Source organism: Rhopalosiphum maidis, chromosome 2 (assembly GCF_003676215.2).
Source record: "Rhopalosiphum maidis isolate BTI-1 chromosome 2, ASM367621v3, whole genome shotgun sequence".
In the NCBI taxonomy this organism is placed as follows: domain Eukaryota; kingdom Metazoa; phylum Arthropoda; class Insecta; order Hemiptera; family Aphididae; genus Rhopalosiphum; species Rhopalosiphum maidis.
In genome coordinates this window covers 17251905-17270053 of record NC_040878.1, presented here as the reverse complement: position 1 = coordinate 17270053, position 18149 = coordinate 17251905, and the positions used below count along the sequence as shown (strand labels likewise).

General features: G+C 25.7%; 1 protein-coding gene across 3 annotated transcripts in view; it reads right to left on the bottom strand.

The window, feature by feature from the left end:
* Positions 1-10092, bottom strand: part of LOC113551168 (probable serine/threonine-protein kinase kinX) — a 30994-nt gene extending 20902 nt beyond the window's left edge. The window contains exons 1-2 of one of the 3 annotated variants that reach the window (XM_026953246.1): positions 9950-10069; positions 1971-2349 (exon numbers count right to left, since the gene is read on the bottom strand). In XM_026953246.1, coding sequence (XP_026809047.1) covers positions 1971-2186 — 216 coding nt within the window. In that variant the 5' untranslated portion in view covers positions 2187-2349; positions 9950-10069. Of the gene's footprint in view, positions 1-1970; positions 2350-9949 lie in introns of all 3 variants that reach the window. The other 2 variants (XM_026953245.1, XM_026953247.1) reach the window with 2 other exon arrangements.
* Between the last annotated feature and the right edge of the window lie 8057 nt (positions 10093-18149).

Sequence of the window (18149 nt, the reverse complement as noted above, 5' to 3'; positions counted from 1 at the left end):
ATTAATTAGGTAAGCTACTTTTGACAATTATTACTTGTGAAAAATAAATTTTAAAATCTAAATATTAAATCCAGTTATTATAAATTCCAAAATATTACATTTCATACAGTTAAAATCTATTATTATTGTTTACTATATACGTAAATTATTGACGTGGTATCAGTTTATTAGTAATAATTTTGTGTCATTAAATTTTTAGATTAGGTAAGGTTTAAAATGTGTATTATAAATTATAAGATAGAATTGCAATTTTAAGTTGACAATTTCACGCTCCTTTAATAAGGTTGAATAAGGTTTGGTTAAATAATGGATACAGCAGATATTATATATTGTCATATTATAAATGCGTGGTTATATTATCTATATGTTTTATAAATTATAATATCGAGTATCGTAATATGTTATTTGTGTTCATGACATGTTCATTTATAAGTTGATTTAAGTTATACATCGAATGTCTAAATCAAATACAGACATTTATAATTTTTTCAATAGAATAGTGTTATGTAAAAAATTAAATTATGACATAAGTGGTTTAATTAAATCTATTTTGATCAGATTTTATCAACTTTTTTTTGTATTGAAACAAAGTTTTGTACCTATTTAAAATCTGTATTACACGTTATACAATAAGTGAAGTAGAAATTAACTTAATAAGAAAAATGTAATTTTTTCAAAATAATAAATTATACATAAACATTAGCCATTTAGCCATATTACTATGAGTTATAAAACATAACTTTGGTATGATATACCTACAATTATTGTATAATAATTCCAGATTACTCAACTATTTACTCAGTGTTATATTTATTGTATCAGAATAAAAAAAACTCAAAAAAATTAAAATTATTTTGAAATATTTTAAAGTTACAGCAAACAATTTCTCCTCATATATAAATTAATAATTACCATGTTATTATTGTGAAACGATACCGAAAAAAGGTATATAAATTTAAATATGTTACAGATATAAAATAAATATTATAAAAATGTACACAAATTTATACTCTAAAATGTTATGAACTTAATTATTTATATCCCAATAAATTTTATTTGATATAATAAATAATAAATGCATTTGTTTACTCTATACTTATTCAACTAAAAAAAAATAAACATTAAATAATCTATGTACCTACTTATTACAGAATTACAGACTAAAACAATTATATACTGCAGAATTCATAAAATAATAAAGGTCAAGTGCTGAATCAGCGTTACATTGTAATCATTACAACAAAGTCGCTTTTCATTGTTTATTTTATTTTGTTATCAAACAAAAAGTATTGAGCATAAGTAATTTGAAAAAATTGATTATAATTTAAGCAAGTACCTAATACAAGAAAAATAAACTATTGACTATATATTAAATAATATAATTTCCAATTTTTCAAATTTGGATTGAGTTGTTTAACTGTTTCACATTTCTAAAATGTAACACATAAATAACATAATACTTATAAATACATCAATATCTAATCAACTGAAAATTGTTTGAACAATCTTAACACATCATGACGAATGTGAACTCTTTTAGTTTTGGATATGGGAGTACTTACTGGTATTTACGGTGAAACTACATTAATGTAAATAAATAAGTGTATATAATATCATAGTTAAAGATTGATAAAACAATTATTATATTAGCTATTATGGTATACTGTTTTAGTATATATAAATTCAAAATTTTTAAGTCCTAGTAAGAAATTAATTTTAAAGGCTCAATTATATTTTTGAGTTTCGTGTGCCACATATCTTTTAAATAGGTTTAATATCTAAATATAAATTGATTTGAATATTAAATAACGAGCAAAACATATAATATAAATATATAGTGGGAGTAAAAATATAATATTTTTGACAGTTTGAGAGACGAAAACTGATTTCAACGTTGAACTACGTCTTATCGTTTGTATCTTTCGAAAGATAATAGAAACTTCATGAATGAAAAAGTTATACAATATTACCTCCACATTGCAGTTGATTTCCAACGATACGGGCGCACTTTGAGGTTTCGTCATCAACATTTTATTAGGTTGTTTCTCCTTCCCTCGGACCTTGTGTTCCCGAGCTCGTTCTTTCCTGGTACGAGTTGGGGTTTTCTGTTGTCCAGCTGCCTTAGATTTTTCTTTTTGTTGTTTTCGAAAGTTTTTTGTCCGTTCCGCGTTAGTCAGCTTCGGCATATTTTTCAATATTTTTATGGACAATATTGTTTGAAAATTAAGCTTTTTCTTCTATATTTTATTTAACTCTTTGTCGAATTAACACTGCAACTGTTCCCATAAGATCAATGGTGATGCAGTGGATTTCTCTGACAATTGAAGCCGGTCATTTTTGCAATTTTACCTAACAACCAACGTTACAGAAATTCGTTGCAGTTTTTTAAATATATATCTATAACTATAAGACATCGAAATAAGACGAAGTTCTACGTCAAAACCTTAGAATTGACCATCAAATAATTTAATTTTTAACTCAAATTTTGAATTTTTATTCCTTTGTGGTATTAAAAATTCTCGATCATTTTTGTGTAATCTAATTTTACTAAAATAGATAATAGATTACAAACACAAATGGTATTCGTTTAACAAAAAAACGGTTACAATTTTTTCTCAGATTTATGATTTCCAATTCAAGAATATTTAAATATATTGGAATTTAAATAGTTCAACTTTAAGAAACAGTATGGAAAGAAAAATACATTTGTAAATTCAATCTCTCAAGTGTTCAGCATTGTTGTACTCGAATACAAAAAGACAAATGGCATGTATTATTTTTCAATGGAAAACTAAAATTAATATTTTCCGTGGGGTTTGAATATTTTAAATGCACTCAACTTTAATAAAGTTGAGTGCAGATAAATTACTTCTTTAAAATCTACAGTTTATAAAGACATTTTATTACTTTTAAAGTATACCAAATATAATATAATAATATACTGTGTTGAAATGTACATAGTTCCTCTTCACGGTTTGATGATAAAAGCTCGTGTAAAACGTCAATATTTAAATAATCATTTTAACCGTTGAACCGTTGAACTATTGTTCAGCCGAAAATAATGATTGATGTCTAAAAGACTAAATTTGCGCATCTGATACTATTATAAACGAATAATTGGTATATAATCATCATTGGCCGGTGCAATTTCCGATTAATAATAACTGTTCACACTATATAGATATTACAATGTATATTTATTTGAAAATATACGCCATTGTTCTATATTCGAGAGATCATAAACAAAATAAATACGTATTTTTATTTTTAAATCTGAATTTTTGGTGTAATAATACAGGATTATCGGTATTTGAATAGCCTGATAGTTTGACGAACCGAAAAATATTGACAACGGTAGTTTATAATTTATAAATTATTATGTAATCGTGCATTATCAACTTCCACTTAGTTCATACATACTATTGGAGGGCCGATATCAATAGTTTTCTTTGTCTAAACCGTTTCTGTCCTTGAAATTTTATGGCGATTAGATGGTCCATATCGCCATATGGAAACTGCCAACTAGGTATAAGCGTATTTTTTTTTATAATAAGCTACTGAAACGATAACAACTAACGTTGGCCGTCACCCATTTATTTTTATCTAAACATAATATATAATTTAGGTACCTACTATAGTTATAGGTAGTATACTTATAATTACATATATAACATAAAAGTTGTTCACAAATATTTTTACAAGTTTACCAAATTATTTATCTATACATAGTTATCTATATATATTTTATACACCCACTTATAGGTGTATATCCAGACTAAATTATTTGACTCTTTTTGTACAGTTAACCAATTATATTTAATAATAAAATTTATTATTTATTACATATATTTAATACGGTCGTATTTATGTTATACTTGATGAAATGTTTTCATAGAGGTCTAAAGATTAGGTGTAGGTATTTACTTTTAAAGGACATTTACATCTTTGAACTATGGAATTCATCATCAAAATATTTTGTCGACTTATCGCTGTTCAAAGGTCATAAACCTACATTCATGTATAGTGTATACATTAATATTGTTACAATTTATTAATAATATAATCATAAATATATATCACATAAGTATATATTTAAAATTTATAATTGTAGAAATTCAAGAACATTTAAGTAAGTACTAACTATCTGTATTTAATAGAAATGAGAAAATAATTCAATTTTTCCATACTTAAAACAGTATACAGTATATACTTTATAAAATATAATCAATATTTTAGCTCAGCAGCTTACATTTACGAGATCATTATTAGTATAAATAAACATATCGTGTCTGCTGAATATAATTTATAGTATATACACATAATTAGTTATCACTTAAGTGCAAGCTATTGTATAAAAATATGATGAATTGTAAGTATACAACATATTATTATTAACGAGTTAATGAAATAATTGATTAAATTTCTAATGAAAAGTTTGTTTCCTCTGTATTTTTTTTTTCAAATGCCTATCGTAATTTTATAAAAAATACAGTGGTAGTCACTCTATAGTTAATATAGTTAGTGTCGAGTGTATCTCGTTATTAAGTAGGTCGACAGGACGACAGTTAGTCATATATTGTATACGAAAATCAATTTTAATTGTAGACGATCTGTCAGCTTACATTTTTAAGTAACTATAAACGATATTTTATTACATAATTTTATATTATCATTAGTAATACGGTTAGGTTAAAAACAAATGGCATATATTATATTTTATAATAATAATTACTTATGGTATTATTGTATAATATAATATGATAAGCTGTTTGCTATTGTTAACTCTTAAGTCAATACTAACAAGCCGTAGCGTGACTAGGTTTATGATATAAATAACTTAAAATTGTAATCTAAATACTTGTACAGAGTAAATTAGTAAATAATAATTACACGTCTACACATTATTATATTAATGAAAAATTTCATCCCTCAACGATTAGTATATTTTTTTTCTCATTACAACAAAGAAACTAAAATCGGTATTTTCGTTTAAAATTTAAAATATTGTCAACATTTGAACTTCAATCACTCATTTAATATTTAGGTAGGTACATTTATGTGGTTTTATACTTAACTTTTTATTTTTAATTTCAGGAAAATTATATTTATAAGAAATCTTGTAGCTACCTATTATATTTTTAATCCTAAGAAATTATAATTAAAAATGTAACGCATTTTAAAATAGTTTATATATTTTCATGATTTTGTCGAGTTTTGTAAAAATTTAAACTTAATTATTATAAAAAAAATGTTTCTATGTACCTATAATCGAAAATTTTTTTATTTCAAAAAGACAATTTAATGATGAATTTTATCTTAATATTTTATATAGAGCTATTGCTCTTCTACTTATAAACAAAAATTTAATCAATTTACCATACATAAATCAAAAATAATTGGTTATTGTTTGTTTTTTTCGATAAATTTTAAAAGAACCTAGTTTTTTATTAAATATCATAAACATAAAATGTACTACCAGAAATCACTTTCAAAGTTGAAAATTAAAGCATTCTTATTGCACTAAGATGACATCTCTTCATCAGACACAAAAAAACAACATATGCACATCATCAATAGGTACATTAATTGCTTCGTTCAGAATTAAAAATATTGAATGTGATTACCAAGTACTGTGATATTAATTTTAATCTAAATTAAATTATATAAATTTTAAAAAACCATATAAAATCACTATAATTTATGTTTCTAACATATATTTATAGGGTATTTAGTTTTTTATATTTCTTTTTATGTGAGATAAAAATAATCAATTTGTTATTTTTTAATGTCAAAGGTACACATTGTGAAGGTCAATGTTTGACAAACATAATCATTACAACAAACCAATAAAAATATAATCATCGTCATTCATATATGAATATATATGAATATAGATATCTATGCATACAATATATATCACGCAAGTACAAAAAAATTGTTTAAATAAATATATTCTTATTTTTATTAAAATTTTTTATTTTGTTAATATTATATACAATTTATATTTATTAAATACTTAATCATATGTATCATGATTTGGATATATTTACAAAATAATGAAACATTAAAACTCATTTTATTTTTAATAAGTAGAATATTTTTTATATATCTGTAATTAAAGTTAAAAAATAATGTATTGTAAGTTTTATAAAACTTTCATTAATCCTAAAATTATATTTAAAATTTCATTTATTCTCAAAATAATCTCGTTTTTTTCCATACATTAGATAATTTACCCAAAACATTATAAAGTAAATGGTGCCAAGTATTGTATTAATAAAATTCCAATGATCTAAGAAAAAATATTCACGTTAAAGCGTCTTCTCTGGGCCGTAACTTCTTTTTCAAGTCACTCATGACATATTAACTTTTATTATAAGATATATGCTTATTATACTTATTTATTATTTTATATACTATATTTTATGTGTTAGAATAAAAAAAATAAAAATATATATATTTAAAATATAACATTAGTTGCAAAAATAACGTCAAGTTAATAAATTAGTTTTATAGTTTTATTTATAAATTAATTTTAATTTATTTACCTACATATTTAAAATTACTTTTTATCTAGTATATTTGTAAATTAAATCAAGGTCGTTAAAATTTAAATAATAATAAAAAATTTTATTTTATTTATTATATTAATTTTTTATGGTTATAATTTTTTAAACACACCAAAAAACTTTAGTAATACAATAGACCAGGTACCTAGATATTTTTATTTATTTATAACTACCAAGTTTAAAATAATAAGCAATAATTGTTAAAGATTATCTATTTTAAAAAACAGAAGTTAATATAAAAATCCGTATAATTTACAATAAAATATGTACCGAAAATGTTTTTAGTATAAAACAAATTAACTCATTAAAAGTAGGTGTACATTTAAAGATAAAATATAGTAGTACTGAATTTCTTATGTAATAAATACAAACAATAATGTATAATACGTATACTACTTATACTAATATACTAATAATCAATATAAGTATTGATTATTGATTAAAAATAAGAATATTTGACTATTTAAGATACTATATAGCTCATTCACCAAACATGGTAGGTACTCCTAAATAATTAAAAAATTAAACAGTTTGGCTTAAACCAAGATAATATTTGTTTAACTATTTTTTTAAAAAAAAAACCTATTAACTGCAATTGACCTTCAACTTAAATGGATTTTGAAGCGTTTAATATAATAAATAAATTTTAAATTAATCTATTAATTTAATATGTTTGTAAGTTAACAAACTATACATAAAATATTTTAAAGTTATATGTGCATGTACAAGAAAATCTGATTTATTAGAAATAAATTAGAACCAAATACTTATTAATTTAGTAACATTTAAAATTAAATATCCTTCGTCAAACTTATTCATATAATACATAAGTTATAAATCAGCAATATTTCTTTGATAAATTTTTAATATTTACAGATGTATAGAAAAACATAGACTGATTGTGCCGGGAAATGATTTAAAACGGTTAATAGATTTTTAACTATAGAAATATAACCTGACATTAATATTATGTACACACTGATACAATATCCTTTAAAATATAAATCTAATTGCGTTTCATAATAAATCATAATATATTTTAATAAGTATTTTTTTAATATCATATAAATTTAAGGAGTTTCATATTTTGAAATACAAAACAAAATTTAAAAATAAGAGGATATTAATATAATATTTTTAAAATATTTTTAAAAACCTATTTTACAAAGAATTTTACTAATCCGAAGACTTTGACTACAATTTATCACTTAAAAATATTTATAAAGTATACTAGATCAAAGATTAATCATACAATATACATCTATTTAAAATTGTATTAATATATTAAAGTTACTTAATTCATTATTTACAAGTATTCATTATTTAATTTACAATCAACCAAGAAAATATATTATTAGAAAAATTTCATTAATATAATATATCATTTTTACAATATTTTTAAAGTATAATTCATCTTTGCTTCTTATTGGTTAATTTTAAAACATTATAAATAGTTTGAGTTTATAAAAAATACGCGGATCTATTATAAACTATTCAATTTCATTTAGTTTAAATAAACCTAAAATATAATTCACGTATCTCAACTCCAAACTAATAATAAGATGTTAAAATATTATAACCTATGAAATATGTACCTAAACCCTAATTATTATTTTTTTAACAATTTTTATTTAGTCTTCAAGAAGATAATTGGTGCCATTGAATAAGTTCGTAATAAATATATTTTTATACAATTTGTACGGAAGATTACTTTTTTATTCAGTCACCTAAATATATACTATGTCTAATCAATTCATTGATCTGGGACACTATTGAGGTAAGAGATTTCAACGAGTTTATTACTTGAGGTCAAAAATAATTTATTTTTTCGTGACACCGTAGCGATCATACGCTTAACACGTGACTAATTATATGTAAGTCACTATTATTTTATAAAATAAGGTGCGCAGCTATATAATATTATGGACTATGGTATTAATGTCATGTATATTTGAGAGGTATTTTGGGTATAATTAGTTAAAAATTTAATGTTTTTTAAAACTTTTAAGCTTAATTTTTTTGTTAATTTCCCAATGCAATTAATAACTCAACTAATAAAATAATCTATTGTAACAGCTGAACATTTTCCAGTTTATTTAAAAAATAAAATACTAAGTTAAAATCATGTTTAAATATATCTGTAATTAATGTAATTGATTAATTTTTTTTTATTTAATCGCACTGTGTACAACAAATTAAAATAAGTATTAATAACGAAATAAATATTCTTTGAAACTACTTCAGTTAATATATTGTAATAAGAAAGGATAGTAAAGGATGTAAATTTAATACAGTATTTAGTCATATTAATTAAAATAAACTTTAAGTACCGGTACAATCACTATACGTAATACATATACGTGTGACTCAACTACCCAAGTACAGTAAATAAAAAATAAAATAAAATATAAGATAACTATATGTTTAGTCAATATATTTCTCTATGCTATAACTTTAAATATTTTGAGTTCAGTGTACATGTTGGTAAACTAATAATTGACAATTATAGCTTAACGTTATTAAAATCGATTAACTTTTTAATTAACTTGCGCATCAACAGTTTTCAATAACCTGCGCCCGCCTTTGAATATATTATATTGCTATGACGGAAAACGATAAATCTATATTACTATATTAATATATTGTGTATAGGTCATAACTAATAACTAATAATACATTAATACTTCAATGAACAAGTCATATTACTCTATTCAATATTGTGTATTACTTCAGAAAACGTTTGACGCTACTACAAGAGCCGATAAACTTCTAATATTATCTGCGACGATCAGTGCCGGTAATGATATGATAACATTATTATTATTATCGAAAACGATATTTTAGTTGCGAGGACGAGTGTGTAGGCGCGCACTGTAGTCGTAGAGTAGGCGTCGGCGTTGGCAGATTAAGAATATCGCCGGAACGTGTTGTTCGTATGCAAACACTCGGTCGGCGAAGCGAGTGGAGAAGCCGTTGTCGGTGTGACGGCCGCCGCGACATCGATCGGAAAGACAAATAATACCATAATATTCTATGATTGTAATTATTATCGGCTTTCGACGCAGTCAATAGCAACTACGACGACGACTTTGCAACTCGCGAGACTACCGATGTATTGACGCACGAGCCGGTACGCGGGGCCGTCATAGTGTAACGAATATTATCAATGTGGCTGATGAAAGCTCTGATATTCGAAGCCGGGCGGCCGCCCTTACGTGTTCGTGACGATAATCTCACGTCTACTGTACATCGTTATCGCCGGCGACACTTGCCACCATCATAATATTAATATGACAATATTATTATTATTATATTATGATGATAACGTAATCGTCTTAAAATATAACGTGCGCAGGATAATATTATTTATAGGTACTCACCCCGTGGGCCTCGAGATCGAGTCGCTCAGAGCTGCAGCGGTGGTAACGTTGCGGGTGATGCGACGTCCGTGAGCGACCGGTGATGATGGTGAAACTCGCGCGTCGACGGACCGGACGTCCCGGCAGGGTCACGGGGAATCAACGAACGGGCGCGTGCGGCTGCCGCGCGCCGGTGGCCGGACGCGACCCTATAAATATATACAACCACTGCTTCGGCAGCGGTGCACACTGTCAAGGACGGCCGTCGACCAATCGCAGCCCGTCCTTTGCTATACGTGCCCTCCGCCCGCTTCGTCGCTTATAACCTTGCGCCGGCGATGGGTAGCGGTGGTGGGTGGCAGTGGCGGCAGTGGCGGTGGTCGATCGATGCGAAGCGGACAGGCGCTGTACGGCCCCGAAGTCTTAGCGAGCGACGCGGAGGCGTCCGACCGTTTTGGTTGGCCCACAGATGTCGCCGCGAGTTGGTTTTTCGGATGAATACCCATCTGTTGTGCTTGCCAGCCCTTCGGACTTCTATGCCGCGATATTCGGGTCACCTCGTTCTTCGCCGTGTCATGGTCGGAGAAAGTACCAGAGCCTTTAAAATTAGAAAAGGCGAATTTTGTATTATTAGTTAAAAGTTTTTTGTTTTGTAATTTTTTCTCTAAAATCCGATTACATTTAAACGGGCTGAACCCATTCAGTGGTCTGCAATATAATAGAATACGCCATTACGGTATATGTGTAATGTGTGTGTACAATGCTGTTAAAACTTATAAGAACATTTGAAATTATATTATTATATCGTATATTCGTAAATCACAGAATCAAAATTAACAATCTGCATAGACGTTAAATAATATTTCAAAATAAATACAGATTACAGTAATTATTTTTAATGTACAACTAATTCATTAACATTTAACACCCAATAAATAAAGTATTTGAATCACGATATTTTTTAAAATTTTGGATATAATATGATATGAACGATATGATAACGCCTGACGCTTGACCCATAAATTGTTAACATTGTTTGTCAAAATAAATCTTAAAAATACCTAATGCAGCTGCTGTACTATAACAATCTGTGTAGGACTGATGCTATGTCTATGTCTACCACATCTTAAGTCACCTGCAGCTGTTAATTTATATACGTCTTATTAGTTAATACATATTTTATTAAAAATATTTTTAAGTTAGCATTCAACTTATAAATAAACATTTATTATTCGTCTATTATCAAAATACGAGTAAAAAAATAGTATAAAATATTATCACATTATTTCAACTTTAATTACATATTCATGATCTGATAAAATCACCATTCTTTGTATTATAGGTTCATGAAACCTAGTATGTGTAATATCTACTATGTGAATAGTGTGTTTATAGAAAATATTACATACCTGCATTATTACGAAAACATAGAAATTATATTTTTTAATTCATTTATCGAAGGTTTCATTTATTTATTTTTTTAATGTTTAGTTATTGTTTTTAAAAGGATATTGTTTGTATTTGTTTTTATACAATTTTAGTAAGAATAAAATGATAAAACATAATTGAACGTAATATATTATTTATTTATGTATATTGAGGTGGCACCTACCTACCAAATAGTGTAATTTTTATTATACGAAGGTTTAATAAGATTCTTACTATTGCATCATCTCTTGATTTCATGATTTTCTAATACAATAATTTATTAAATATAGGTAGACCTATACTGCATGCAACAAATATATTTGCGGTTTGGGAATTTGTTATATAATGTAATTTAGTTTCTTCTAGTGATATAATATATCTAAATAGGTTGAAAAGATTGATTTATAGATTCATTAAGCCAGTATAATGTATTGTAATCACTTGTTCTTATTTCTAATACTCTTTTGTATCTTAAACTCTTTTGAGACAGTTGTATGTATATTGTAGGTATTAGATGATTTAACCTCTATGTAAGTTTAAATTATACTGCGTATGAACTAACTATGCTATAGGTTTGTTAAATTTCAATTTAACGATAAATTATTGTAGACTCAAAAATAAGCTTAAGTATAGGAAGCAGATGGATTAGTCTCTAATTTTTATAGTAATTTACATAATATTATAAATAATTATTTATTATTAATAATATTTTGAGTCAGTGGAATTCTTGCATCCAACGTATCAAATAAATCAAATTTTTAGGTACCCCGCGCCGCCCTTAATGTCAACAATTGAAACATATTTTTCACTCCAATATAATGGTTAACGCTCAACAATATTCACACATGTATCGGCTAACAAAAATCATATATTTTTTATATTTATATATAGAGTTTCCTTTGATCATATAAATACAAATAAAAAAAAAAATGATTTAGACTAGTCGTCAACACGCCATAGGACATAGGTGATAGCATACATCAGAGGTCACCTATAATTGCGGCCCGCAGATAAAGAATAAATAACATATACTATGACAAAATTATATTTGTTATTAAGTGTACTTAGAATTTTGATGGCCCGTGAAAAACAGGGACGGACTGGGAAGTATTCAGTCCAGTATTCTACAACGATAAACCAAATAGTAAGCACATATTAATAAGTAATATAAGTAATATTGTTCAATATTCATCGGGCACCTAACCCAGGAATTGAACCTGCTTACTGCGCAACAGTATACTAACATACCCTTTCCAGTATAGTCCCAATTGTAAAATTTAGATTAAACCGTAATGTTAACAAATTTAATATTCATTGGATTTAAACATTCAGATATATATATAGCTTATAATAAAGAAAAACAGTTAAAATTTATTCGATTATAGTGATGTAATTTAAAGATATTATTAAAGATATATTCTACGAATATTATAAGATGAATAATTTTTATACTAATATATGGTTGAAAATATTTAATTGCATTGATAATAACAAATAAATACTATATTACTGATAATAAAATACACACATACATTAATACATACGATAATGCAAATATTATTAACTATTATGTAATAATTATTCCTATATTTTTTATCGCTCACGTTTAATAATTTATAAAACGGTAGGAGTGAAGTATTTACTACACTACAGTCAAAATCAATTTTAGTAAAAACGTCTTTGTCATTTAAAACCAAATAATTCGAATATCTTAGCAGTTGTTTTAGAACGTATAGTTAAATGAATAACACAATATCTTAATTTTTAATTTTTAAGAATTAACAAATTAAAACTTTAAAGTAATATGTTATATACTTATATACAGGTATGAATTATATGGTTGAGTACGGAAATAAAAAAATAATGTAACATGTGGTAGTTTGAAAAATCTGTGTAGAAACATCAAGCATAGGATAGCGGTTATCAATACAATACCCAAGTTTTTAAAAGAAATATATAATAATAATATGCTGAAAGAGGAATACACATGATAATAACTAGTAAGTACTATGTAGGTAATGAAAATAATCAATATATTTATGACTTTATGAGATAAAAAGTAATAGCCCAGATAGTATAAAATATCAACTAGTATACTATATTAATTTGATAGACAGATTACAATAGCCAACATGCAACCATGATGGTCACTACAGTAGTTTATAATATTATAACTATTATTTTTGTAGAATCTACAATGTAGAAGATAGCAATAATAAAAGACAAAAAAAGTTATTTTCCAGAATAAACATACCCGTTTACTAAAAAAAATGTTTCGAAAAAAAATCAGTATTAACACAACTTACGGATTACATACAAAACCTATAAATCTGTCTAATTCTAGTTATTCTGAATTAGGAACTTACCACTACTTTATTTGACAGTTATAAATAATAACAATAGTCATTCTAAAACATAATGAAACAGTTGATCTTAATCAAAAATGTTACACAACACATAACCAGAACATAAATTGGCCCATTATAATATTATTTCACAACAATCACACAATAATATGTATTTATATTACGTTGTACTCAGATTTGATCTGGGGCCGGGCTCAATAGACGTCATTTTCATCAAATGCACACAAGTAGAATGCCTAAACAATATTATTTATACGATGCCTTTGTTTGTCTTTATTCCTTTCAATACGTCTCTTCAAATGTAATCATCAATATTGGCTATTCTCACATAAATATTGAACTATAATTTAATATAATATATATATATATTAGTATTAGGTACATACAAGAGGAGTTTAGTCGATATGCATTGTATCTATTATTTTAGAATTATTCATCACGTTTTATATCATGTGGTTATGTAGGTATAAATTAATAAATTAAAAATATATAAAATAATATAAGTAAGTAATTAACACAATAACAGCTAAAGTTATAATTATAAAAATAATCGATATAATATTTAGATTTATAATTTATACAATATTCAGCATAGACACTCAAACGTCGCAAGCCCCGAATCCTGGTTAAGAAGACGCCACGCTCTCATATGCTGTCTCTATCTTACAAACGTACAACATGGCAAATTTTCATTCAGTAGAACTAATTTTGTTTGTTTAGCTTTATTATTATAGTGAAATGACCTATTATATAACTTAAAGATTAGGATATTATCTGTGTTCTTTCCTCAGATTTTACGATATTTTAATTTTTAAGCGAATTATGAGTATGTCCAATATTAATATATAAAAATGCTCATAATAAATTCACTTCACAATTAATGTACTTACCTATTGTAAAAAACCGACGAGAGAACATAGATAATATTCTTACCTTTAAATGTTATAATATATTATTATATTTTCATGTTGTACGTTTGTAAGACGGAGACAACGCAGCGAGTGTGGTGTCTTTTTAATGGTCATTATGTCACGTCACACGTCCGCCAAATGCATCAAATAATATTATAAAGCGAAACGGAAAAACTTCTGAACATAAAAAAGGAGTTGTATATAGGCAACCTATCGACAGCACTTCGTTTCGCACGTTGCAATACTTGCGATTAATATTATATAATTAAGTATTTAAAAATAAAACATAATAATAATTCCAATGGTTATAAATTTATAATATTATAATAATTAAATTCGTATCGATTAGATGCGTAAGTACGATGTGAGGGGTGATACCCTAAAAACTTTTTTTTTACCGTAATAATTCTTTTTTAGTTTTAATATTTTTCATTTTGGTATAAAAATTAATTAGGACATGTCCTGTAAACCAAGATCACGTGTATTTTACTATAGATAAACACATAATATCTTGTGATATTAGTATCTTAATTTTTCTGTTAGAGATTAGTGAACTCTGTTTATTTATTATGATAAACATGTTGTTGTACAAATGAGTAAAAAAATAAATATGAATTTTTATGAATCCTATGTGCTATAAATGTTTGTTTTTTACTCTTTGTGAGTTATAAGTTTGTGATAAATATGAAATATATATCATTCCCCACAAAATGGTTATTTGAAGTAGAAGGTTAGTGGCAGGAACTGGTTATGAACCTGGAATGCTGCACACCACCACCAGAATGCGTGACATGTATTGTTTATTAAAAGAGACAAAACACAGTCTTGATAATACATTTTACGTACATTTGCTCATATATTATCTACAATTTCAAAACTACCAACAACAATAATAATAGTAAAAAAATATATCTATTTAACTACAAAAAATGAACTTTTTAAAAATGGTAATCCATAGTTTAATATTACTAAATGAAAGGCTTCGTGTTTACTTATAATAATTTGATCTATTATGATCGTATATGCGCAACATTCTAGGTAAGAAAGTCCTAACCAAAATGTATGTATGGAATTTGTTTCATCCTTACATTTATACAACAATATAAAATAAATACTCGCTGAAAATGTTATAAGTTCTAATCCTAAAGTATGTGTGTAATGTGTTTGAAAGCTGTACCTTAAGTATATGTGTCTTACTTAAGATACAAGTATATGTGTCTTACCGCGGTATTTGTTCTCATATATTATACTTTCCCGCATTATTCATAAACATTAAAACGTAAGTATATTTTACGATAATATGTAGTATAAATTAATAATAATTCAACTTGCAAGATATTTACGTAATACACGCTATAAAACAATTTGTCATCTTTAAAAATCAGTAACACAAAACAAATTTTAATTTAAATAGGTAAAATGTTCCATAGATAAATTTGTTTTTTATACAGTAATAATTTTTAAAAAATTATAAAAAAAGTTACTGTCACGAACAAATGTAGGGTGAGAAACGCTGCTATGGCCTATATATATATGTAAATTAAGTTGATCCTAAGTTCACTTAGGTTGATCAAGAAAAGAGATGTATAAGTATCTAACTACATTCGCTTAAAATAAATCTATTAAATTATTATTAATATGAATATTATGTATAAAAATTAAAAAGGAACTATTTAGTATTTAAATAGAGTCTGTACATTTTAAGTTGCATTGTGGTTCTCTGGTATGATGTATTATATTCACATATAATATGTAAAATAAGAACTAATGACGATAATAGGGTTTTTTTTGGTAAACTGAGAAGTAAAATTTTTTTTTTTTTTTAATGCTACACTGCATATTACATTAGATTGTAGTTATAGTATTCTATTATAAAAATATATATTGTATTATAGTTGTATAGAGCACAATAAACATAACGTATATATTACGTACAATTACATTTTATACATTATATTTCGTAGTCCGGGCGTGTAAAGAATGTTTAAATGTTTAAAAACCTCTACAATTTATTGTAATGATTGAAATGGATTTGTAATAACTAAAACTTATAATATACATGAACGAACACATTGTTCATGTCTACTCGTATAGACGTATCGTCTATCCGAGTAGAAGTCAATGTCACGTTCAAGGTTGTATGCTCTATTTTTAGTATTTTGGACAGTGTTGTTACATATGATAGAATTGTTTACATAATATTAAGTCAAGGGTCAAAAAAATTTGACAATGTGCACTGTAAATTATTATAAAATTTGATCAACACACAACTCTAGTCGACATATTATTAAAACTTGAAGTTGATTTTTGTATCACAAAATTTTGGCCCATTACGATTTACGACATTTAAATACCTATTTAAAACACAGGTTTTAAAGTTTAAAAAAAGTAAATAACAATGAATTTAATATATTTTAAAGTAAGTAAAAAATAAAAACAATTAATTATGTTTATCAGTTATCTCAAATCATTGAGTCATACTTAATAAATTAAAAATATATTTATACTTAATACATAATATATTATGTACACCATTTTTGTTTGATGTACTGACATGCCTATATAAATTGCATTGAAATTATCATTATACATTATTGTTTAATATTAAAATATTATAGCTACCTATTTGTTAGTATTGTTATTGAATTATTTAGAAAATTATGTTTATAAACCATAAAATATAAATATGTTTAAACCCTAATTAAGTCTTATCACTCTTAACAAATAGACATGTGTACTAAGTTACTCCGATATATTTTTATTTAACGTGGTTAAAATAAAAATAATCTGTAGTGACATGACTTTTTTTTTCCTGGAAATTTAAATGTAATTATTTTTATCTATATTTTACAGTCTTACACTAACATCAGCTTAAAGTTATAAAAAAATTGTATTTCCTTAGATACATATACACAAATTAAGATTAAAATATACTCGTTCATACAACTTCTGAAGTAAGTAGAAAAAATTACTCACGGAGGCATTTGAAATTCAACTACCTCTAGTCTATATTCATAACAATCTGTGAATAAGGCTAGTGAACTGAGTAGCTTATCAGCAGCAACCATAAATATATACATTCTTGGTGCGAGAACTCAAAATAATTTTCATTAAAAATATTTTGATATTATTATTGGTACAAATATTATTTATATTTCTACTTTGTGACACTACGTTTGCTATACCATCTGATTTCCAATGTAATCGACAGAACTATTTTTGAAGTATTTCGTCCGTGAGTTTGTATTATACGTCATAATATTAAAATATATAACGCAACGCGACGAAATTCAAAATTGAATTTTATCCAACTAAAATTGGATTTTAGAATGCTGTGTCGGGTTTTAGTGAAATGTATATCATTCGTGTATCTGCAAAGTTGATCAAATATGAGAATTTGAATTCTGGTATTATGAAACCAGCCGCCCATTTCCCAAAGGATTATGAGCTGAGAGCGTCATGTAAAAATGAGATGCACGATATCGCACATTAGTTATCTATAATATTATTATTAAC